At 33.8% G+C, this 26,586-nt stretch overlaps 3 protein-coding genes and 1 pseudogene across 3 annotated transcripts; all 4 read left to right on the plus strand.

Moving 5' to 3' along the window:
• Positions 1-158: 158 nt before the first annotated feature.
• Positions 159-3,834, plus strand: LOC100782403 (gamma carbonic anhydrase 1, mitochondrial). The gene is made up of 5 exons (XM_003537551.5): positions 159-508; positions 599-742; positions 2,624-2,749; positions 2,841-2,992; positions 3,250-3,834. Exons 1-5 carry the CDS (start codon positions 394-396, stop codon positions 3,523-3,525), a joined length of 813 nt encoding a protein of 270 aa, XP_003537599.1. The 5' UTR covers positions 159-393; the 3' UTR covers positions 3,526-3,834.
• Positions 3,835-6,685: 2,851 nt separating this feature from the next.
• On the plus strand, positions 6,686-13,020 carry LOC100782939 (auxilin-like protein 1). The gene is made up of 8 exons (XM_003537552.5): positions 6,686-7,166; positions 7,758-11,028; positions 11,104-11,176; positions 11,283-11,377; positions 11,458-11,523; positions 11,609-11,698; positions 11,999-12,175; positions 12,709-13,020. Exons 1-8 carry the CDS (start codon positions 6,808-6,810, stop codon positions 12,742-12,744), a joined length of 4,167 nt encoding a protein of 1,388 aa, XP_003537600.2. The 5' UTR covers positions 6,686-6,807; the 3' UTR covers positions 12,745-13,020.
• Positions 13,021-14,868: 1,848 nt separating this feature from the next.
• LOC100783478 (uncharacterized) lies at positions 14,869-15,571 on the plus strand. Its single transcript, XM_003537553.4, has one exon. It carries the CDS (start codon positions 15,035-15,037, stop codon positions 15,377-15,379), a length of 345 nt encoding a protein of 114 aa, XP_003537601.1. The 5' UTR covers positions 14,869-15,034; the 3' UTR covers positions 15,380-15,571.
• Positions 15,572-18,124: 2,553 nt separating this feature from the next.
• LOC100795852 (uncharacterized) lies at positions 18,125-22,406 on the plus strand (annotated as a pseudogene).
• Positions 22,407-26,586: the final 4,180 nt, after the last annotated feature.

Raw genomic sequence — 26,586 nt, forward strand, 5'->3', positions numbered from 1 at the left:
CTTGCCTTTTAACAACACCATTATTTGTTTCAAAAATGCCGTTTTTTTGTTCTAACAACACTTGTTATTTTTTATTAAAAGAAAATGAAAGGAAGCCAGTAGCATGGGGCTATGCAGCTTCTTTTTATAATTTTTAAATAAAATACCATTCTCATACAAGGTAAAAAAAAAATAAAAATGCTCAGGGGTGGTAAATCTAATTTCTAAATCTAAGCCTTTTTTAACAGAAAGAAGTATTCTGGTTTATATAAAATGAATGTAAATTGTAAAATGATTTCCAAAATTGAGCAGTGTTGTAATTGAAGAGGGAACTAGATTAGGTGGCGAGTGAAGAGAAGATCGGTGAAGGAGTGAGGTAGCAACAGCACTGCCACTGCCACTACCAATAGCAGAATGGGAACCTTGGGCAGAGCTTTCTACGCCGTCGGATTTTGGATCCGCGAGACCGGCCAAGCCATCGATCGCCTCGGCTCTCGTCTCCAAGGCAACTACCTCTTTCAAGAACAGCGTAAGTTTTACCTTCACTTCTCCATTTCCATTTTATTAGGGTTTCATTCCAAACTCCATTAATTCTTATTTCGATTCGATTTTTTTTCAGTATCTAGGCATCGACCTCTGATGAATCTGTTCGACAAAGCTCCCTCGGTTCACAGGGATGCATTTGTGGCCCCCAGTGCCTCCCTCCTCGGCGATGTCCACGTTGGCCCAGCTTCCTCCATTTGGTATGGATGCGTTCTCAGAGGTAAACCCCCACCGCCACCGCAGCTGTTTCCAATTAGTTATTTTCATTGACCTAGGGTTTGTTTGGTTCATCTGAGATTAGCCTCACTGGGAATGTGAAAGTGGTTTTGAAATGAATCTCTAATTTGCACTTGTTTGGTACAACAACCGAAATGTGGAACGATTTTAAGTGAAAATTAGGTTCTAAAGAGTAAAATGTGGAACAATTAGTTTCTCTAATTTAGAGACTTGCCCTATCAGGGTACACTATCAGTGTTTGTCATCCAAAGAGTAAGTGTGTCTGATGAGACGGTGGCAAATTTTATGCTTTAACTGAAATGTTAAATCTTTGACTAAGACTTCTAATATGTGCTTTTTCCGTAAATGTATGAGTGTAACTCTGATATATCTGCACACTCACCTTAAATAATGGAATTAGTAATCCATTGTTTACTAAGGGTATGTTTGGATCCACGCTTGGATGACTTCAACTTGAGTTTAGGATTGGTCAAACATAATTTTCTCATTTAACAGGATGTTTGGCTTTGTGTTGGAAACATGATTCCACGTTTTAGACTTGAGTCTCATTGATTTCATTAATAATAGCTTTTTCATCAACACTAATGTGAGTCATGATATTTGTTCCATGTATGATGTATCCCTCCAAGTTTGTGGTTCCAAATCCTATGCGGCAGCATCCATTTTATAGTTTACTACTCCCTCCATCCCTAATTATTAAGATCCTTTTCAAAAATTTGTTTCTCTTTTTTATAAGACCCTTTTCTAATTTTTAAATACATTAATTATTTTTTTTCTTACACACTCTTACTTAATTATTCTCTCTCCAAATATTAATGAAAAAGAAGTGGATAGAGAGAGAATAAAATGGTAATTTTTGAATGATAGTATAAATAATTAACAAATTTAATGCAATAACTACTTTTCTTAAGGGGCATGAATTAATTGAAAGGGTTTTATAATTAGGGAAGGAGGGAGTATAAGAGAAAGGCCAGAAAAGTCAGGTCCCTTCAATTCCACCTAGAAAAACTAAAAGACAGAGATAATAATGATAAATTTGAAGTGACAAAAGAGACACTTATGCACCACACTCCAAAGACAGCTACCATTACTATTCTTGAATTTTTTTTTGTTATTGTATCAATATTTTGAATATTAACATAAAAATAATAGTTGAAGATTAGCTGAAGCTTTGTTTCCTGTCAACGTTAACACATTTTCTCTTTGTTGTAGTTGTATGTCAAAGTTGTGTTGCAGTCTGAATTATTTCTCTTATTTGTATCTTCTCATTTGCTACTTTGTATTTCATTGTTATGCATTTTATCAAGGTTATGCATTTTATTTCAAAATAATGAATTACAATACAAGATGTCTACATAATATATATATATAGATGCACATTAAAACCTATTTTTGGCAATTATTCACCCAAAATCAATTTGATGGCAAGTTTCCAAACAATATTTTGTATCAAAATCAATTTCTAATATATTGTATCTAAACAAAAATCATGTTACTTCAGGCTCATGTTTACTTAGAATTAATTCAATAAAATCATGTTGATTCAAAATTAACTATACAAATGCATATCCATACACACTATGCATTTTCTTTTTCTTTGGGTAACATAGGAAGGACCACATATTTGTTACCTATTTCCTTCACTTTTCATTGCTTCAACTCACAATCCATGGAATGTGAAAGGTCAACTGTTGTACCTCTCTTATTGCTATGCTGTATGCATGTACTCATTATCATTTTATATGCATATTGATCACTCAATATCTCGGGGTTGAGAACTGATATATCCCATCTTCCTCTTTCTGATATTTGCACTTCTCTTGCTGTTTTCTACCTTTAACTAAACAATATTCTTTGTGTGAAGGTGATGTTAACAGCATTACTATTGGATCTGGAACTAATATACAAGACAATTCTCTTGTTCATGTTGCCAAGTCTAATTTAAGTGGAAAAGTCTTGCCAACTATCATTGGAGATAATGTCACTGTAGGTGAGTGAAAGTGATGAATTATCATTTTTGTGAGTGACTTAAGCATTTTTTTAGTGCAACTCTATCTAAGGTTTGGACACTGTGATTTTAGGTCATAGTGCTGTGTTACAAGGATGTACTGTTGAGGATGAGGCATTTATTGGCATGGGTGCAACCTTGCTTGATGGTGTATATGTTGAGAAACATGCCATGGTTGCTGCTGGAGCTCTTGTCAGGCAGAATACAAGGATCCCTTATGGAGAGGTTTGTATGAACCTTTTGTTTTCCTTTGGAGAGAATGGGAAAGCACTTTGTTCTGCTGTCTCTCTCTGTCTTGAAAATTGAAATTAAATGAAGTTTCACATGTTATTATTTGTTAGAATTATCAATGGATGTTGTCATAGCAATCGGGCCTAAATTAAAGTGAATGGCTCAAGATGTGTTCATGTTATTTATTTACATCAGGCATGGGATTATCATTGTATCTTTGATATAAACTGAATGATTGCTTTTAATTGCAGGTTTGGGGAGGTAATCCGGCAAGGTTCTTGAGAAAGCTCACAGAAGATGAAATGACCTTCTTCTCACAATCTGCCTTAAATTATTCTAATTTGGCTCAGGCTCATTCTGCTGAAAATGCAAAAGGACTCGATGAGACTGAATTTGTAAAGGTTCTTCACAAGAAATTTGCTCGTCATGGTGACGAATATCATTCAGTGCTAGGTGGTGTTCAAGAAACTCCTACAGAGCTTAAATCTTCAGATAATGTTTTGCTAGACAAAGTTCCCAAGGCTTAGTTTTTATTCCTTCTTTTATAGTGTCTTTATGTGCGATTTTCCAGAGAATGGCTGCTTTTGTTTCCTGTAAGTTTGGAGAGCTCACACTGTTATCTCTAATATCAACACATGCTGCACGAGTTGGCATGTGGCTTTGCTCACTGTGCCCAATAAGAAGCCTTACTTTTTGTTTCTTGATAATGACTACAATGGAACAGTTTGGTATAGTTCAGTCATCCAGGGACACACATCTACAGTTTTACAGCACTGTAGTTGGGCATGTATTTTAAAATAAAGAATGTCAATTCAGATGTGCCGGTTGAACCTGTATTTTCATGGATTATGATATTTCTTTTCTTCGCCCCATGCCAGCTATACCTCTGCTGTCTAGGATGTTAATCACCACTGTTTTCCCCTTCTATTGGTTCAAAGGAGAGAAGAGTGGTTATGTTATTTTTGAATTGAAACTTCAATCTCAATATAGTATTTTCATGGTTTTGTTAACATTAGCTGTTAAGGCTGTTTTTAAGTCATTAAAAGTATATTTTTATTGGAAAGGTGTTCATTATACTTTTATATTTTTAATAAAAACTTTCAATTTTTAACAATTTAAGATTAGTCTTAATTATTTTTTTAAAAAGTTGATTATTCTTAATTATTATTGTTTAAAATTTGATAATTTTATGATGCATGGCTTTATTATTACAAATACATGGTTTTATTATTATTACAAATATAAATTAAAATACATGTTTTACTTCTTTTTTTTAGAGGATAATACATTGTTTATTCATAGAGAAAAAGGGTTATAACATGGTTTTTAGAGGATAATAAATTGATTAAAACTACATGTAATGAAATAGTTTCTGGCGTAGCTTATTGGAATTAAAAGTTTCATTCCAATGCTGGGAATCGAACCCGGTCTCCTGCTAAAAACCAGATATCCAGCTCTGACATTGAAATATACTTGATATGCAGTCCTGCTTTTGCAAAATAAATTCAATACTTTTTTTAAGACAATTTCACTACTTTAAAACTATTTTGATTGTAATATTTCGTTAGCATGCATGCTTAATATATGCTATAGTGTTGCGCAAAACAAGATCTTTGAATAATGCATGAGTTGCTATTTGCTAAGGCATTGACTTAATTTTAGCATTATGAAAGAAACAAATTGATCAGTAAGGGCAAGGAAAACGAGGCCATGAGCTTTGCTAGACGTGACTCAATAGTGAATATAAAGTGGCGAACACAAGGGTCCCCCATTATCTCCTTTTTTAGGTTTTGGCAACTGGTATGAGGCTTGTACAAGGGTCTATATTTGTTTTCTTGATTTCAAATCTTCTCAACAGTACTAACAGCAAAGATAAGGAGCAAAAAAACTCGTTGGAATGAATTGGTTCACCAAGGAAAAGCAATTAAACCATTTGAACATTAACTTTTTTCTTTCACACACTAAATAACATCTTCAAATCTGAGTAGCAAGAAACAACTTTGCATATGGATGATGGTGGGTACACGAGAACAAGTTTCCCAATTGAAGCTAAGGAATAAGCTTTTTTTCTAGGGTCAATGTTTAGATTTCAAGTCCATGACTAATATTATTATGAGCTACGATTTTGTTGTGAGTAAATAATCTGTTTAATGCCTGATTTAACTATCCATTAGTTGACAATTTAGTTATATTTTTTAAATAATCAATTTAGTTTATAAATATGTAAATGCTGTGAAAATTTCATTTTAAATGTTCAAAAGTTAGTGTACGTACACATCATTATATACTATTTTAACTTAGTATTTAAGATGAAGTAAAAAAAATTCCTATGTCTATTTTTTAATGTGTTAATATATACAAAAATAAATTTATTTTCATAATTACAGATTAAAAATTATTTTAATTCAAAATTTCAAATACTATTTATTATTTAAATAAAAATTTTAATATTTCAAAATCAATTATATCGATCAATACGTATACAAACAAGGAAAAAGTTGATTGAGACATTTACCCCCACACACCGTACAAAGTCCAAACAAACAAATCCAACTTCAATTATATAACATAGGATAGGACGGTAGCGGAGTGTGTGCATCAGCATCACCTTTGTTTTGTCTGCATGTTTTTAATATTAAATAAAATAAATGGGCATGGATCTCGCTTCATTTTCTTTCTAGCAAACATAGGTTTCCCAAGATTCCAACCTACATCTAGAACTACAAACATTGGTAAATTGTATTATACATCTTTTAAAAATTTGTAAGATAAAGAGAGATAAAAAAATATGTAATGTATAAGTTTCTAAGCACTCTTTTAAGTACGGACATTTTTCTTTGCCTTAAAACTGTCAAGTCCTCTCCCTAAATTTTAAGAATAAAAAATAAAAACATGTAATGAAATAATTAATAAGATAGAAATTATTTTTAAAAAATTAATATTATAAAGTTGTAATAAATAATGTAACCTTTTTATTGCTTTCTTCTATTCTTATTTTTTGTTGTTGTCCAACTTTTTTGTCCATACTATTTATACATGTCCTACTTTTTCAGTGTATTTTAAAGATTTTTTATCATAGATAAATGATTTATAATTGGATTTTTTTTTTATAGAAATAACACTTTTTCAAAGATATCATTCATTATTAGTTAACAATTATTAAATATCACAACATTTTCTGAATCTCACATCATACATATTTATTAAGTTTCTCTCAACATTTTATAATTTTCAACCATATAAAATTTATAAGTTTTAACTAATAATAAACTCTTAAATATTTTTAAAATGTACCTTCTAATAGTAGTATTTTTCCTAATACACAATTTTTTATTCGTTTTATTTTTTAAGAAATATAAAATTAAAATTGTAATTTAAAAAAATATGTTACTAATATTTTTTAATTGGTAATGACATTGCACCGGTTTACAACTCATTATAATTTTTTTTAATAAGAATTGAATATACATCGACTATATCCATTTGTAAAAAAAAAACATTAATTATCATAACTATAAAATATAAATATTAACAAAACAAACTTACCGGTATAATGTATTATTATTTATTTATTCTTTTAATAAATCACAGAACTATATTCCAAGACCGTTGTAATAAAAGAAATCTATTCTAAGACCGTTATCGTCATTTCACGCTTCAACTTTATGTTTTTAATATTGGAATTTTCACTTTCTCTTTCGTCGTCCCCCTCTGTTCTCGAAACAGTCTCTGCACACTACACTGAACTCCATTCACAGAGAAAGAAAAAGAAAAAGCAGAAGCATAAAGAAGAAGAAGAGAAGAGAGAAATGGCGCATGCTCGGCAACAGAACGAGGCTGGCTTCACGCTCTCCAGCAAGATCAACAACAATGGTAGTAAGAGCATATACGACGACGTTTACGGAGGTCCACCCAAGTTCGGCGTTTCGAGCCTCTCCCCTCGTTTCGAAGACTACGGTGAGATTTTTGGAAGCTTCCACACCCCACGCGCCTCTTCCATTCCGCTCCTCGATCTTCCCGCCGTCCACGACGCCGATGCCTTCTTCGATCCCCGAAGCCAGGCTTTCAACTACACCGAAGTTTTCGGCGCTTTAGATTTTGCAGTTCCGTACGAGAATTTGTTTCGCCACCACACTGCTCTCGACGGTGCCTCCGAAGAAGAAGCCTGGTAATGCCAATGCTACTATCACTGTTGAAGTTACTTAGCTCACAGTTCGTGATCCCTTCCCATGTTGCCTTTTCTTTTCTGTGAGACGTAGTGTAGAGGATTGGAAGCTGTGTTGCTTGCTGTTTTTGATGTTTGACACAATTAGAGTGAATTAATGACTTTGATTGAGGGAAATTGTGGCATGTGGCTAGGGATGGGGCATTATTGTGAACTTGTGATTCAATTTAATGAATTTTTGGGCGTGGAAAATTACTTCGTCTGTGATGAAATTGGGGCCGCTTTGTTTTTTAGGATTTTGATCTTTAGTCGTTTTCGTTTTTTCATAAAACAGGATTGGGATTTGGAAGTTTAGGGTATTGTAGAATGTAGATTAACTATTGAAGTAGTGAACTATCTATTTGGAGTTTTTTTTTTTTTTGGTGAAAGAAATATTTGGAGTTTGATTAATGTAGTATGCACACTCCCTGGTACCAATCTGTTATTCCACGTGTTATGCTTTGAGGTATTTTTGTACGTATTGTAAAAATTGCTCAATTGCATTCAATGCAAATATAATTCTGCAATATAATGACGATCTTTCATCATCTACAGGAGTCTTGCAGAAACGGACTCATTCTCTGGAGAGTCAGATCAATCTGCAAACAATCAAAGCATGTCGAATGGATATCTTTTCCATTCTGTTGACGGTAATGCAGGGTTCAATGTTTTGTATCATAATAAGGCCAATGGTACAAGCAATGAATGTAAGTCAAAGGGGAAAACTCACATGACTCGGCTGCATGCTGTTCCTGGTTTCAGTCGAGTATATGATGAAACCACTCAATTGCATCAGACTGATCCATCCTTTCAGGATGCTGACGTTATTGATGTTGATATGGAATTTAGTGCAGACAAAGTGGAGGGAAACCGCCCAAGGAAAACAATAGCACATCTGCGCAAATTTACCACTGGGGAACAAACTTTTGATAGTGATCTAAATATTCAAAATGGAGGCAGCAGAAAGGATTCTCATTCCAGGGAGATGTTCATAACTGTGTCTGACATCAACCTCAGAAGTATGCCCTCTCAAGTGCCTCCCCCATGTCGTCCACCACCTCCTGCGCTGGATGCAAAAAAGCGGAGCATGTCTGGATTTCATTCAAACAGCAGGCTGGTTGTTTCTGAAGAGACACCAGGTGCTGGTTCACCACCTTTCTTTAATGTGGAGGATCATATGAATTCATCTGCTACAGCTTCTGCTGATGCTATGAAAGAAGCAATGCTTAGAGCAGAAGCAAAACTTAGGAGTGCCAAAGAATTAAAAGAGAGAAAGAAAGGGGATTGTGAAAGCCATTCAAAATCAAGTTATGATGCAAAAATTAATGAAGCAAAGATGTGTAAGGATATAACTAGATTAAGTAGTTTGAATGATCATACATTGCAGGGAAGACATTCAAAAACAAAACTATCTGTCACAGATTACAGGCAGAAACTTAAGAAAGCTTCCCCAGAAACTCTGGACAATTTAGAAGGGAAAAGAGTTTTAAACATGTTTGAGGAAAAGGACAAGATAGAATCCAGGTCATCTCAAGAATCTGATAGAAGTTCAGTTGGGACATGGAAAGATGAGTCTGAATTTTTTGAATTGGTGGGAATCGAAGAATCGAGAAGGGTAACTCAACCCACAAAGCAGATTAAGGATTTGGTGCAAGGTACTGAAACCCAAAAAGTGGAAAGAGAAGCATCTAATGTGCAAGAAAAGCATAAACAAGTAAAAGCAACTGCAGAAAATTACCAGGGGGAGGCGTACGAGAAAAAATATAAAGCAGCAAAACAGGCTTGTGAACATGATGAAAACATTATGAAATCTGAAGCATCTAATGGTAAACAGAGGCAGAGAGAGCAAATGAAAAAGGAAAAAATGGCCAAAGTATTTGAGGTGGAAGACAATGAGAAGAGTATAAAAATAGCCCACCAGCATGGAAAAACTGAAAAGAAAGTAACTGAAGCTGACCAATCTGGAATCATAGAAGACGTGTGTGAAATGGGACACGGAGAGCATAAACAAGTGGAAATCCAGAAACCCAAAGAAGTAGATAGACAAACACCAAATGAAGTTCAGCTGACCATGGGGCTTAGGGAAAATGAGAAGAAATTCAAAGAGGTTGAAAAGCAACAGCAGAGTGTGCAAAGGCATAAGCAATCTGAGAAAATCAAAGAAAATGGAAAAACAGAAAGAGAAGCTTTTGCTCTAGAACAGACTGAGCATGGGGAAAAGCTGAAAGGTTCTGTGGAGCCAGAAGATATGGATGAAAAATCAAATGTGGCTTTTGAACCGTATTACACAGAGGAAAAAGAGGTCTGCAAAAGAGAAAATGAAATGAAATTAAAACTAGGTAAACAGATTCAGATCAAAAAGGGACTGAAAGAAGCTCATGAAAGAGTAGAAATTGGGAAAAGCCCCAAAAGTTCTTCTGAAAATGAAGAAAGTGATGATGGCCTAATACCTGCTTTCAGGTGGAATGGGAATCAAAAGCAACTTAAAGAAGACTTTGAACTCGAAGTAAATGAGATAAGGCTGAAAGAGGCTTCCAAGCTGAGGGAAAATGAGGCATATGGAAGCGATCAAAATAGAAAGAAATTTAAAGATGTTTATGGAGAAGGAAATAGACTTCAAGAAGCAGGTGACAACAAAGGGATTCAGAAAGTTATGAATCAAACCCCAATGCAAGAACAGATTAATGGGATGTTGAATGAGGCTCAAAGGAAAAAAGTCACTGAGGGAACATCAAGCCAAACATTAGCAATGGAAGGAAGTGTAGATGTATCAAATGAGAATAGTCACCTGGAGCAATCTGAGAATATGGAGCAAGATGTAGGTGGAATGGAAAAAGATAAGGGATTGAACAAAGCTTTTGTCATGGAGAGGAATGAAGAAGAGGGAAACATGAAGAATGCTAAAGCAACTGATGAGACCGAGGAAATTGAGAGTGAAGAAGATCTTGCAGCTCAATCAACCTCCATTCATGAAGAATTTATTGGAAAACTGAAGGTATCTAAAAAATCTGTTGCTGACCAAGATATTGGAAAGATGAGAGCAGAATGTGAAGTTGGGGAAAAGAAATTGAAAGAGATAGGGGTGGAAAATCAACTGGCTAATGAAAAAATCAGAGCACCTGAAATGACTGCAGGAGATGCAGAGCATTTAGGTACCCAATCAGAAAAGGAGGGAGACACAGTGACAAAGGCTGATAACAGAGGCACAGAAGCAACTGGACCTGTTACAGTACAGGAGACTGTAAATGTCCAGAAAACTGCCCAGTGGTTTCATGTTGGTCAATCCACAGAAAGCAAAGCAAAGAGTACTAATGAAACTTCTTCTATGGTGAAAAATGCTGAAAGGATGGGAAGAGAGTCAGAAAAGGATCTTACACAGACAGAAGAGGAGGGGGATAGAGAAAGAGAACGAGAAAAAGACGTTGAGAAAGCCATGCTGGAGGCTGAGAGGGAAAGGGAAAGACAAAAGGATAGGATGGCAGTTGATAGAGCAACTTTTGAGGCTCGCGATAGGGCATATGCTGAAGCTTGTGAAAGGGCTGCATTTGAAAGAGCAACTGTGGAAGTACGGTACAAGGCACTGGCTGAGGCCAGGGAAAGACTTGAGAAGGCATGCACTGAGGCCAGGGATAAGTCAAACATTGATAAAGAAACTATAGAGGCAAGATTGAAAGCAGAGCGTGCTGCAGTAGAAAGAGCAACTGCAGAGGCTCAAGACCAAGCCATGGAAAAATTAAAGAATGAAAGGACTGCATTTGAGTCCAGAGAACAGTTAGAGAGATCTGTATCTGACAAGTTTTGTAGAAGACAAGACTCTTCATCCTCCGTGAGTATCTTTTTAAATCTGCTATTGATAAATTTTTGACATTTTTCAATAAATTTCTAATGAATTAAATGACAGGATATGCTGGATCCACAGTTTCAGAACTTAAGCTCTTCCACAGGTTCCAGACATCCATATTCACTTTATGGTGGTATGTAAAATTCTACTCCCCTGCAATGCTTTAGTATGTACTCTCGTTCAACATTTTACTACATCCTGCTATATAATCTTAACTAAATCTTGTACTTTGTTTGAAGCTGCCTCTTTTTCTGAGAGATCAGAAAGAGAAGGTGAATCAGCTCAGAGGTGTAGAGCTAGACTGGAGAGGCATCGCCGAACAGCTGAGCGTGCAGTAAGATCTTCAATCTTTTGATACTCGTATATAAATGCACATAGACAGTAACATAGTGATGAATTTTCTGGAAATTTCAGGCGAAAGCTTTGGCAGAAAAGAACATGCGTGACCTTCTAGCTCAGAAAGAACAGGCTGAAAGAAATGTAAGTACTCATTCATATAATTTTTCTGTGTATAAATTGGTGTTTCTGTGTTTCATTGATTACTCAAGTCTGGTGCTGTTTGCAGAGGCTATCCGAGACTCTGGATGCTGAAGTAAGGAGATGGTCAGGTGGAAAAGAAGGAAACTTGCGTGCCTTACTTTCTACCTTGCAATATGTAAGTGAAAATATTCTGAACTAGGCTTATGCTGCTTCTATCTCCTCTTACTCCCAACTTCTCTTTGATACATTAGTAATACGCAATAGGGTGTGGCATGTTTAGGTCAAGGAGATGAGTCTCAAATAAACGAGAAATGTATGTATTGGCATGCTTGATCACAATGTTTTTGACTTCCTGCAATTTGAGACCTTTTGAGTTAGGATGAGCATCCATCCAGTCTAATCTAGACTGATAGTTTTGAAGTTGCAGAGATTATGCTCTGTCTATATGGAATTTTTAACTTTTCGACCTTATCAGATCCTTGGGCCTGATTCTGGGTGGCAACTAATCCCATTGACCGAGGTCATTACTTCTGCTGCTGTGAAAAAAGCTTACAGGAAGGCCACCCTGTGTGTTCATCCTGACAAATTACAGCAACGTGGAGCAAGTATTCAACACAAATACATATGTGAAAAGGTTTTCGATCTTTTGAAGGTATGTAATGCATGCTATTGCTATCTTTCACTTAGTTGGTTTTGTTCATTTTTTATTTTGCTGCAAAAAAAATGTCCTATACCTAGTATGGATAAGGAATAGAAAGTTGTTCCTGGTTGACTAAGTGGATACTGGATAGCCGGAAGGTAAAATATTTAGATTGACCACTTTACACAGTACAACAAAAACATGAGAAGACGAAAAATGAAATGCACTTGAATTCACTTTTGGTTGACAATGATTTGCAACCCTGATTCTCTTAATTCTTGTTTATGTGCTTTGAAAGTAGGCGTTTTCCATTAGAAATGTAATAAAACTATTTATGAGCATTTATGTAACCGTGTTAGGTTTCTTGATAATTATTCATCGACATATACAACCAAACATCATTTGATGAGTTCACCTTGCAGTTTATGTTTTTGCCTTTTGGTATAGTTGGTCATTGTCAATGTACAATCTCACGTCATGACAATGCTTTGTAGTTTGATAAAGCTTCATATACTTCATTAATTATTATACTTTACGTACTTCAGGAAGCTTGGAACAAATTCAACTCAGAGGAGCGGTAACATGCCTGGCAGCCAAGGTCTGTTTTTTTCTCCCTCCCTGTCTCTTGCAAGTGTGTATAGAAGCTTCTTCACCTTGGCCGGGTAATTCCTTCCCAAAGTCCACAGTCCAAACTTCCAAAACCTTTGTAATTATTTTGTCATAGTGTATGTTCTGTTGTAATAGTCTCATAAGTATTTGTATGTATGAAGAAAATTTCTGCCCATGGTATAGCAAGAAATTAAGAAATTCAAAAGTAAATAGATATAAAGCAGGAGGCTAAGACTGGCTTTCTGTTAGCAAAATTGGAAATTTTTGTTACAATAACTTGTTGATCAATTTTAAGAATAAAAGGACCAAGAAACTGAACAAATTAGCTGGGTGCTGTCAAAGCAAACGTTTAGCAAGAAAATATATTAGATCATACATTAACCTACTTGACCATTGTTTTAGTGGTGCAACATTTGCTGCTGTTCATGGTATTATATATCTTATATAAACATCGTTAATTGTTAAAATTGCAGTCAAATGTAGTTCCATGATCCATCCAGGTTTAATCGATTTCATTTGAAGATGTTACTGACCTCATGCTAATTTAACTACTTAAATTCAAGGGTGTTAGTATAGCTTGTATCAGGTTAGGTTGAAACTTTATTGTTATTATTGTACAAAGAAAATACTTTTTAAAATTTATTTATTTAAAATATTAGTTTTCTTACTTTTTCTGTCCTCTCGTTTCCCTACCTTTTCCTGTTTTTCTCTGACGAAGCATAAAACAAATGGAATTCGTCCTACTATTTCCATTACGAATTGTTTGACTATCGATTTTGTGACTCCACTGGGACATAGAAGCTCAAAATTAAAGTGTCACAACAGTCAGAAAATAATAAAAAACTAATACTCAAGTCTCACCCCCACCCAAAAAATAAGGTCATTTTTTATATTATAAAATTTTATTATTAATTGAATTAGTGTTAATTTTTCTTTTTAAAATTAACCAACAATATACACGTGAATAATATAAATACAAGACTAAATTAAATTTTCATGCTCAAATTATATTACAATAGATAAATAATTAAAAGGAATACATAACTATTTTTTTGGAGAACTACACATTTGTTAACTAACATCAATTTCAATTATTAAAATGCATCCTTCCTATATTTTTTTTCCTTTTTATTTATTTATTTTGGTTTTGGGAAAGCATTTGACCCATGTTAAATTTAATAAAAATGTAAATTTAATATTTTTTATAATGTGAAGTGATAAAAACAAAATAACAAACAACATATTAAAATTTTTCAATGGCGCATGTGCTAGTGCTTGAGTGTGTAGGTGTGTGCTTTCGATATTTCACCAAACGAAGTCGTTAATGCATAACCAACGAAAACCTTAAATTGCAGTCAAGAATGGGTTGCCATACTCAAAATGATTGGAAAGTTGTGATGCCTATGCCTTAAATTCTGTGGATGAAGTTACTTTTCACTTATTTCAGTCTTAAGCGTTCTTCGTACAATATTTTATGGTCTGAGAAAACAATTGCAAAATTAAAATAGTGGCGTTTGAAGTAAACTGGTATTAGTTATTTAAAATATACACGAGGTGTCTATGTCATGAACATATTTATTTCAACAAAAACATTTGTACAAAAATAACGAGCAGTTAAATCAACTAATCACATCATAAACGAGAGGTGCAAGCTAGCATGACCATACAAGGATGGTTGGTTTAAAGTGTATTCATTATTAGTGTGTTCTATGAAACTGTCTTTGTACGTAACTTTCGTTTCGTATGATGAGTAGTATTTCTCTTATTTTAATTTCTCAGTCATATCGCTCTTGTCAACTTTTACCAGCAATTCATTTGAATGTTTCAATGTTTCATGTGCAAGTAATAAATATTTAATCGGGACATGCAATTAAGGGACACTTTGACTGAGGAAACAAAGCTTGGTACACCAAGAAAAACTAAAATGTCATACTCGCAATTTATTTTTTAAAATTTTTTCTCGGTCATGAATACTTGGTTAGTTCATGACTTTAATTGTGGATGGAATTTTGTTGGGACGGCACAAAAAGTCAACCAAAATTGCATCACTCCTCCTGTTTTGTACACAAAACATTGAAAACAAGACACCAAGCACTACATCAAAGAACACAAATGAAGAAAATTACACATCAAACCTAACAATATATAAAGCCCTCTATCATGTAAAGTGCTACAAGTTATCTCTAATCCACACAACTCTCCCCAACCATTTCTTTTCATCTGCACATTCCTATTCTATTTTCTCACTCAACAGGATCTAACATGTTTAGATCCACTAGTACTCGAGGAGGGCCTTCCAAGTATGAGAGATTAGAAAAAGAACTTGCTGACAATGGAACTTCAAATGAGGAGTTTAAGAGGAGCACAAGTTTGCCTTCTCGGGCTATGGGTTCAACCTTTCGAGACATCAATCTACAGAGAAACCCCACAAAAAATGCCAATAGTAAACCTAAGGAGAAGAAGAGTCACCCACTCTTCAGCTTCTTTGATCTTCGCCGGAAGAAGAAAACAACAGCTAGGCCTGAATTTGCGAGGTATCTTGAGTATGTGAAGGAAGGAGGCATGTGGGATTTGAATTCCAATAAACCTGTCATGTATTACAAGTGATAGTTTGCTCAGCTTTCAAACTCAAGTGTTAGTACTATTATATTTGTTGTAAGATTTAGAGTTTGATTCTCATATCAAATTGTCATAAGATGTAGAGCAAAATGGAAGTGTGATTTTGTTCTCGATCGATAATATATATATATATATATATATATATATATATATATAGAATATAGATGAATCAATTGCAAACATCAAGTTCACCTTCCTATTGCTTCCAGTTGGATTTGAATCATTTGATGACATAAATTTATGCTTTAACATATATATTGAATTCTTAGAGACCTAAATAAAAAGACACTGCACGTACAACGTTATTCTTCTTGCATGTCACCTTTTCTGAAAGTTGATTAGCGATGGTTTATGTGTTAGTGTTACACCTCTTAACATCAGCTGGTTTCAGAGTAATTGAAATGAAACTTGAGAATGATTTTCATAGGGTGTTAATAGAACTCGGAAAGTTTTGTATAGTTGAGACAAACACATTTACAATTTTATACACTAAAGTCAATAAGTCATGGAAAATATGAACCTAAAAAAAATGTGACCATGCAACCATACGTGTTGAATTATGCTTGGAGAAGAGGAGCCGCAATCCCTGACCATCATCGATCACCATGGTGCGACCAAGTGAGAACAAGACCATTTGACCCTTCTTAATTACCAAGCTTTTTATTGAATCTTGATTTCATAATAAATTTAATATTTTTTTTTAGTTTCTTTTATGCAAATTAAAATATCAATTCGTCTCTTATGATATTATCAAATCCCTGAAGACAGGATCTATCCGAATGAAGAAGACAGGATCTATCCGAATGAAGTATTTTTATACATAACAATTCTGTATTTTGTACTTAATTAAATGACTTGAATTCCTTTGACTTGAACCACCCACCATACATGATGCTGGTTTAGATCTTCCTAACTCTCTCATCAGTGGTAGGAGTACCTATTATTCAGCACCAGGGAAAGTGGATTCCCATCCCAAATAACCAGTGAATGATTCTCATGCACTCTACTCGAATGCAATGCAAATATGTCTCATCGCTTTACGCTATTGTAGTTCTCGTTATTCCCTAGTTGGCACTTGCCATAATTCTACATCATGGTGCAACTGTTAGATCGATTCTCCATCCTATGTTGAAATGTGGATACAAAATAAAAGTTTGGATCCCCTAACTCGGTGTGTTATATGTGACCTGTGACACAAGTTCCAACGCTGATATTGTTTGCATGAAATTAATCATAGAAATGTCTGTAAGAAACTTTTTAAACATTTTTTTATTATTTATTAAAATTTATTGAAAATAATAATTTTTTTTATGTCATAATTTTTATTTAATAATTTTTTTTCTTAATTTTGTAGTTTTTAATAAATTTCAACGAATATAAGAATGTATGTTAGGAGAAATATATTAAAGAGTGTGTTATTATCACTTAAGGATGTCTAAAAAATATTTTTTTTGTCTCTATCTATAATATATAATTAAAATTTTTTTTATCCCTTTATTATAATAAAACTTTACTTCACCTCTCTTATAAATTACTTATTTTTTTAACTAAAACACCCTTATTTATTTTTATCTATAATTAAATGCTATTTTGAATTATTATGTTCTCTCTCCTATGAAGCTTGGAGAAGATAAATAAATTAACTTTCATTAATATAAAAGATAAATTTTAAAAAATATTAAAGTTAAAAACAAATTTAATAATTCTACATGATTTTGTTAATAAATACATCATTAAAGTATCACTCTTTTAAAATTAGAGAAATATTAACTAAATTTAATGCTACTATATCACTTTCTCTAATTTGACTCCTTTAACGCGAACATTAATATTAATAAGAAATTCAATAATAAATATTTAACGTCTCCATTATTTTATTATGTATTTGCATGCAATCTTGATTATTAATTTTGAAATTAATGAGTGCATTTTGGAGTAAACGGTTGGTTTTTTACCCTACCGGTATGGTTGTACTAGTATGTCGACAAAATGATTATTTGTTTGATAGCTTACTGAACCTCCAATGTATTAGACAACTCTTATTTCGTTCTCATTATCATGTCACATGAACCTTTTATAATTATCAATGAAATATTTTAAAAGAATTTGAGATAAAATAAAATCACTAAATGAGAAAATCATTCCTCAAAGAATATCCAAGGATGCGCTAGGCACGAAGATAAGATGAGGAAGTTGACCTAGAAAATGAATGACCACACTCGAATTTTTTTGGGTAGGTCTCCATAACCCTAGAGGAAATATATAGCAGAATAATTAAAAAAAAAAAAGAGTCAAATCCGCAAGCATAAGGATGCAACTTAAAGGCTAAAATTATAAATTTTCTTATACAAAACGCACATGCTCCGTAAATATAAAATGAAAATGCAAGAATTGATTTGGACATGTCTGATTAAGAATTTTCGCGGTTAATGCTGAAAATTTAAATGCAACATTCTACGTATCTTATTCTTACCTATTGGCCTCTTGTTCTAACATTCGAAAATTCAAATTCTAAAAGAATAGAAAACGACATGTCTTGGGCTTTCCCTTGTTCTTTTTCGAATCCGGTTCAACGGGCCTCGTCCATTAAACGGTGTCGTCCGCCGTGAGATTTTTTGTTTTTGATCCTAGTGCTTTGTCAACATTGAATGGGCTGGGCCACGGAGGGTCCACAGAAGAAGGAACCCAAAAAGATAAAAAAAAAAAATACTAAGACTGGAGAAGAGAATAAGGCCAGGTCCCGACCCCAAACAATTGCGGAGGAAAAGTTGCATCAAATTCCAGAAAGAGAGAGAAGACTCCACAATTCAACTCAAGAACACAGAAAAAACGATTTGATTTTATTTTCTCGAAGAGGTCAGGTTTGGTTGTTAAATAGAGTAGTACATAAAGAACAGAACATTCGCCAACGTTAACATTAAAATAAGCATCCTCAAAATATGCTCACGCCTGTGCTTCCCGCCGCTTCATCTGCTTCGTTTTTCACTCTCTTTCTCGCTTAGCCTTCACTTTCTTCTTCCTTCTGCCAGGTATTTTTTTTATTTCTCTCGTCTTCACACGTTTTTTTTCTTCTATGTTGATGTTTTCTTAACATTGGTATAGTTGTTTGGATTTTGAATTCCGTTTCTGACACCAGTTTAGGTATCAGGTGATTTCGTTTGGGTTTCTCGCGACACGGCTTCTGTTTTATTATTGTGTTACATACTTTGTTTTAAATATGTTCAAGGAAGGAGGGGAGATGGCATGATACTTTGTTATTAGGAGTTTCTCTTTAACAAGAGAAAGAAAATTTGTATTTTTCCTGCGTATATCAACTTTGCGTCAAATTTGATTAACTGGGAGATTTTGCGTTTTGGAATTATTTTCGTCTCACCTGAATGTAATTTTTTGGCATATGGTGGTGGTTTGGGTTGGGGGAGACAATAATCCTCCCCTTGCCTCTCTTATTTTCTCATTCTCTCCAGAAGAATAAAGCAAAATTCAATTTCGTTAATTTAGATTGTATTCAATTATTCAATCGTGAGTTAGTGATAGTTATTGCATTAGGGATTTGGATAGATTGCTAAAATTCTCCATATATTTGGCTTTATGTTTGTACAGCAATGCCGACTTTTACTGCCATGGCACTGGATAGGTTGATAGAGCCGGGAGCTTCTAAGCCAGCTGATAAATCTGCTCCAACTTCAATGCCTGTGCCAAACTCGCAGAAGCTGGAGAGGGGTACTAGTGCGCCCACCAAGAAAAGTAAGGTTCATCAGCCTCCATTGAAGGCGGCACTTTGTATCACTCCTGAAGTGACACCACTTCCAGATGCGCCTTCTTCGTTCCCTCCTTCACCATACATCATCAACCACAAATGCCGTGGTCCACACCTCCTCAAGAGTTCCTCTGAGGCAAATGCACTGTCTGAGGTGAATATTTGTTGTGATGAAAATGATAATGACAAGAGCTTAGATGCTGTTGATACAAGTACAGCTGGTGACCTCCAAGTTACTTCTACAAAGCCTGAACTTGTTAAAGAGGAGAAGGTAAATGGTGTTTATGAAGGCCAATTTGATTGGAGCAATGATGTTGACCTGCAAATGGACACAGAGAAACTGGAAGTGGTAGCTTAACCAATGTTTTACTCGAGGAAAAGCCAATGGCATTGAATTTGGATAGAGTTAGAGAGGTTGAAGAGAATGCAGCGACAGAATTGTCTATGAAATTCAGCAGTCCTGGTACAGAGTTTTATGATGCCTGGGAAGGTAAATTGGGTTAACTTTGCCAACTATTTACGATGGAGTCTGTATCAATCTTATTGCATATTCATTTCCTGCTCATATAGGGGAGGAAGAGAGGATTATTACTTTTGTAATGAAGTGTCGTAGAAATATTCTATGTCATAAATTAGCTTACTTGGCTCTTCTCTTCATGTAGAATTATCTTCTGAAGGCATGTCTCAAAATTCTACATACAATATTGAAGCTGAATTATGTGAAATAAGGTTAAGTCTGTTGGTGGAGGTAGAGAAGCGGAAGCAAGCTGAAGAATCCATCAACAACATGAGAAGCCAATGGGAAAGTATTAGGCCAGGGTTATATCAAGCAGGAATTGTTTTTCCTGCATATCTTACTGCCGCTGTTGAGGATGAGCAGCTGATTTCTGATCCCGTGGAAGATCTATGTCAACAAGTTTATATTGCTAGGTTCATATCAAATACCATTGGAAAAGGAATTGCCAGGGCAGAGTTGGATACAGAGATGGAAGCTCAACTAGAGGCAAAGAACTTTGAGATTGCTCGACTTTTGGAACGTCTCCACTGTTATGACACCATGAATAAGGAGATGTCTCAGAGGAACCAGGAAGCAGTAGGTGAGACTTATGCCATTTCATTTGTCTGGGATTGTTTGAATCAAAGAAACATCAATCATTGTTTTTTTCTACATTTAACTGCATATATCCATCTAGCTGTGGTAATTTGATCTGTTAATGTATTTTTCCTCATTACACAATCATCATCCTGCTGTGCATCTATTTTGATTGGCACAATTACACATCTAGGCAGATGCTGATAGACATAAGTTTATGTGTTGATCAAGTATTCTGGTCATACTGTGACTGTGGTGTGGTTGTTTTGATGACTGTTCAGTGTTCAAACTTGTTTGTCCGTGGGTGGTGCAGGGATTTTTATCAGGTCGCTCCAGTCTGCAGATGGTTAGGATTTTGTAAATAGTGAATGGTGATCAGTGGTTTAAAATTATTTATGGCATTCCCTCATCCCACCGTCACAAAAAAATAACAATGATTTGAATCATTATATTTTGGAGAGATAGTATGAGCTTAAGGCTTGTGTGGATTATTATTCCTATAATAAAAAAAAATCTCGAACACATTTGCAGCCATTAATCCTTCTTATTGAAACAAGTTACTATTGCAAAGTGTGCTTGGAATGTGTGGTGGTGTTTGACTATTTAGGTCATTCATATAAGTTTTTTATGGTTCTGATATTCCTTTAAAGCTTTAACTTTGTATTTGTTTTGCTTGAATGACTTCTGAATATTAGGTGCATGGAATGTTTCATAAAAAAATATTTGGTGCATGGAATAACACATTTGTAGGGGTGACAGTTGTTTACTTGCTGGTTTGGCACTAATTTTATACTGTTTTGATGTGATGTCTTTTGGGAGGTGTTTGTTATTGACATTGCTGTAAGAGAAAGAACCTCAGCTGTCATTTGTGAGGAAAACCTGCTTTTTTTAAACTACTTTTACTTTTAGTGAGTCCATTGTCCAAGATAGGAGAATTTTTTTTATGTCTATATTGTGAACCGTTGCCATAGACCTCTACTGACTAGATGATTATGCCCTAATATCCTATTAATATATAAGTATATACATCAGGGAAATGCCTGCTTATTAGTTGGCATGGATTTTTTTTTTTTTTCTGCATAAATTAGTTGGCATGGATACCTTGTTCCCAGCATAAAATATGTCCCATTTGCGGACCCCATGCAAAGGTATGAGGGAGGATCATTGTATGCACAACCTTATCCTTGCATATACAAAAAGGCTGTTTCCATATTTGAACCCATGACCAACTAATGTCCCATTCTACTTGGCTTGATTAATTTGTTACTCATTTATGCTTTTTGCTGTCTTGTCTAGAGATGGCACCGCGTGAGAGGCAAAGGAGCAGCAGGAGGCAGAGATGGATTTGGGGCTCCATCACAACTGTAATTGCTCTTAGTACTGCAGCACTAGCATGGTCTTATCTCCCAACGGGTAAAGGATCATCCTCTGCTGACAATGATCTAGTTCCTGAACATGATGACCCAGCCAAGTAGTTTACCACATAACCACTAACTGCAACAACGTATTATGATAGGAGAGCACAATAAAAGTTTTACATGCCACCATGTGGTCAACTTACCTCTTTCATCACTTGCAATTTTCTGGCATTCTGAGCATGGTGCACAATTTAGATATTAATGAACTTGTGCCTTCCTCACGAAACCTTGGGTATGTAGATCAGTGAAGTGTTTTGGTCCGTATTGTTGAGAAAATATTCCACATAACTAAATCACTTGGAAATTTTTTACGATTCGTTTGACCATCTGATCCATAAAAACTTCGTACCCCATTGCCCAGAGGCTCTTCACTATGCGAAGGTATGGGGGAGGGATGTTGTACGCAGCCTTACCCTTACATATGCAAAGAGGCTGTTTCCGGTGACCATCTGATCCATCTCATGATAAATTTTCTAAGCCTGCTCCTACGAGCATTCTCATGCACCAAGAGAGAATTGGATTGACATCATCTGGTAAGGGAAATCTGTTGAGCAATGAAGAATGTACTAGTAGAATTCTGGTTTGTTTTTTGTTTCTATTTTGGTTGCTCGTTGGTGAATTAGCGTATTGGTAATATATAGATTATAGTAATTCGTTGACACCACCGGTAGACGTTGGTCACAGATGCATTATTGTTGACAGTAATAAGTAATAACCATATCAGCCTATTGGTTGTTTTTTATGTTAGTCAAATGCATTTGGATTTTCCAGAAACATGCACCGGAAAAAGGCTTCCCTTTCATGTTTTAACAGTAGGTAAGTGAGATTTTTTTAAAAAAAATATTTGTCATTTGTTGAATACCTTTTAATTGTTGTTTGCCATAACCAAGTCTTAGTGAACAGGGGATAAAACGTTGATAATTTAACAATTTTTTTTTCATAATTTATTACTCCACTAATTATCATTGGGTTTAGTTTCCGTGTGTGCACATGTTAAGAGTTCAGAAATTTTGATTATGTAAATCTTACAATTAATTTGATTTTTTTATTTTCTTATAATAAAAAAACTATCTCAAATCTTTTCTCCCTCAACGATCTATCTATATTCTTTTTTTTTTAAAATGCATTTTTTTATATGTTCTATTTTAATTTTCCCTCCCCTTATCTCCCATATTTTAAAAACTCATCCATACTGGTATAGTAGAGACATTATTTTATCTTGGGCAGTGGCATAGGATTTTTTTTTAAGTCTCTAAATCTTTATTGTATATAATATATCACTCCTAATTGATTTGCTGCTATATAGTATATAGCTCGACATATAGTACCAAAGTAGTACGGTAAACAAAATTAGTTTATCATTTTCTTAAATGCTTAAACTTTTTAGTGTTTTAGTTTTAGTTCTTAAACTCTTTTTTGACTGATCAACATTTCTAAACTTTTTTGTTTAAAAAAAAGTTAACAGACTAAAATCAGTTAAAAAAAAAAACAGTTGCGCAGAAACAAAATAGATTTCCTCGTACCCGTGAACTTTTTTATCAGCTTGCGCTAACTAAAATCTAATCTAAAACTAAATAAACACGTAACTGGAATTCAAAATACAGAACTAGAATCCAATATACAACTTTAGATAAACACGTAATTGAGATTCTAAATACAAAACTAAAATTCAATCTAAAAAGGGAGATAATTGGAATAGGAGATAAAATGAGTATTTTTCTTGTTTAAAAAATGGAAGATGTTTTTATTGCAAAAAAGAAGTAGAAGATAATTGGAGGAGAAAGAGATAAACTGTTATTTAAAAAAATAGGATCAAATTAATTTATAAGATTAAGACAATTAATAAATTTTCTAAACTAATGAGTATAATAAAATTCTTAACGTGTGCATGTATGCACTTAGCCAAACCCATTATGAATTTATCGGGTTCTCAGACAAATTTAAGCAGGCTTGCATAGTTTCAGATGTTATTGACAGAAGTCCGTGAAAGGCTGAAAGATGTTAAACTTATTTAATTTTGTTCTGTCAAATTTAGCTGTCTACAAGTTTTTGTGGAAGCATTTGTCTATTATAGCCTTGTAAAACAATTTTCTTTGGAGGTGTGAGAAATTTATTTATTTTTAGTTTAATAAGCAAATACTGTTAGTCTAAAACATTTTTACACTAGAAACCAATTAAGAATTATTTTGTTATAATTTTGAAGGAAGTGTTTTTTTTTTATGAAAACCAAATTATTTCATTTCATTCAGCAGAACATCAATACAAGATGATAAATGATCAAATTCTTGGTAATTAGCGTAAAATCTTGAGGCCTTGTCAAATCATGAGCGGTATGATTTGTTTGTCTTCTAATGAAAAACGTCAGAGTTTTAAAGAGAGTTAAACAAACATCTGCACCCAGAGAAAATAAGGTAAAATTCTGATTTAAGGAAGTTGTTATGATGATATATAACGTTTTGCATTTGCATTGAATGATAGTGTGCTAAACTGTTAATGCATGTACTATTTTTTTTGTTGCTGATTTATCAGTCAGCAAATAGAGGAGTATGTGATTTGGGCTTTCTATAAAGCATGAAAACATGGCTTGAGATCAGCAAAAGAAAAGAAAAATGTAGCCGATGATTTAGGCCGTTTAATAGAGGTTTTATGTTTGGGAATGGGGACTTTAGGTGTTTTGCATAGGCTAAGAGCCTAAGAGCTCAAGTGCTGTAGAAGGAGAGTTGGATTGATTAGTGTGAGATGCGAGTTTTGTATGGGTTTAAGGTTTGTGTTTATGGAGGCACTTACTTAGCAGAAGGGTAATGCTTGACTATCGTTACATATTATAGTCCACAAGTGACTTGTAGCAATAAGAGTGTGTTTGAAGTGGGGAAAGTAATTTTTAAAGGGATTTAAAATTCCTTATTATGAAATTTACTGTTTGGATGTTTTATGAAAAAGAATTCCAAATTATGAGAATTTTAATTAGAATTTTAGATGACTAAAAAAGAGGAATTTCAATTTCTGAGTTGAGAGAGAGAATTTCGAAATTACACGAGTTATAGCTGGGTTCATTTGCCACTGCTGGAAAGAAATGGAAAATTCATGTTGGACGTGAAAACCCACATTGATGATCCATAACCAAACACACTGGTAGATAGTGTTTCAATTTTCAAAGCCTTTTCTTCCTGTAGTATTGGATTATGGTATGATTTTCACTTTCTGCTTCACACAATAAAAGCACTCGTTTTATAAGGGGGTAGGGACACAGTAAAAACAAATTCCTAAAAAATGAAAAATTGTCCTGATCAGTTTTGTTTTTTACATTCAAGTGAAAACGTTAACTAATAAAATGACGTAACAATAAATAACATTGATAGTATAGTGACGTGTCACATTATTAAAAATGCTAATAAAATAATTATGTGTAATTTTTTGGTAAATTATAATTTAAATGATTTATCTGTTCAGACCGGGTGACAATGCTGTAATAATTTGAACTTGAATTTAATTGTCAAAATTGATTCAAATGAATGAACATGATCGGCAAAATAAAACCTCTTTGTGAGAGAGGAAAGATAATTGGTTGGGAGTAAAGATTAAAAAATTTAATTATTACTTTATTCTTCACACAATGTACTTTTTTTACACAACACAATATACTTATTTTAAGAATAAGATAAATTATTATATTTTATATGAGAGCAGAAACATCTTAATAACAAAACAACGTTTTATTCTTTTTATTTTATTAATTAAAAAGTAGAGGAAAAACATAATTCTTCTTCTTTTTTTTTTTTTGAAATTTTACATTTTTAATTTGATTAGAAAAGAAAAGGCACCAGTGTCTTCCTAGGGGTAGAGCATTTCTACGTGTATAACAGTTTATTGTTCTGTGAGCTGATTGATCATTCATCATAGCAAGGTATTTTTACAAATATTTTATCAAACTAGGGGAGTCTGGGGAGAGATATGACAAAGAGAGAAATTCGAATCTCAATAGTTTTTTTTCTTAAAGCAATTTTTCTTAAATGAAGGAAGGCAAAATTCACAAATTTTTAAAAGTTGAGAATAATATATGTCAAACTAAAAAATTGGAAGTAAAATTCATTAAAAATTAAAAAAAATAGGATAAAAAAAACAATTAAGTCAATAATTTTATATAAAAAAATATTTTAACAACCATATTAATGATAATATCTAATTAATTCAAAAAGAAATTTTTACCTCATCTATAAATATTCATTCAACTCTTATGTGTGACAATAATGATATGTATCTGTTAATTAAATGAATTAAGATTCAAATTTTAATCTTAAGTATAAAATAAAATAAATAATGTTAAATAAAAAATACCTTTATTTTTAGTGTGGGTTCATTATCTCTGACGGAAATTAATCAACGCTTACAACTGTGAATATATACTTCATACTAAGTTATTAATATTAATATTAATAACGGCAGAAGAAAAAAAAAGTTAAACCATTAAATTATAACCATATGCTCAACTGTGTGAAACCTAACTGCAGAAATCCAAACCCCAGAGTCCCAGACAAAGGCAGGAGCATAAGATGGTGTCGTAAAGTGTTAGATTTGGTGATTTATTGCGCCAATCGTGGAGATATCCTTCACAAACATTCATGTCACCCATTGAGACGTGCCTCTATGGACCCACGCGTCACCTTATCCCCACCACACACACACACACACTCTTCCTTACCATATTTATCAGAAACGTACCCTTTACCATTACCGTGATTACTGCATCTACATACCCTTTAAATAGGTTGTTTCTGTATTGATTATTTGTTCTCTGACATATAGTATTTGAATAATTGAATAAATAATATTAATGTGATATCCTTTTATTATATTTTTTAAACAAAATATTAAATTGAAGTTAATTTAAATTTATGTTACTATACTGCTTATTTTTTGTTTTGTATTT

The sequence above is a fragment of the Glycine max genome, chromosome 11 (assembly GCF_000004515.6).
Source record: "Glycine max cultivar Williams 82 chromosome 11, Glycine_max_v4.0, whole genome shotgun sequence".
NCBI classification, from domain to species: Eukaryota; Viridiplantae; Streptophyta; class Magnoliopsida; order Fabales; family Fabaceae; genus Glycine; species Glycine max.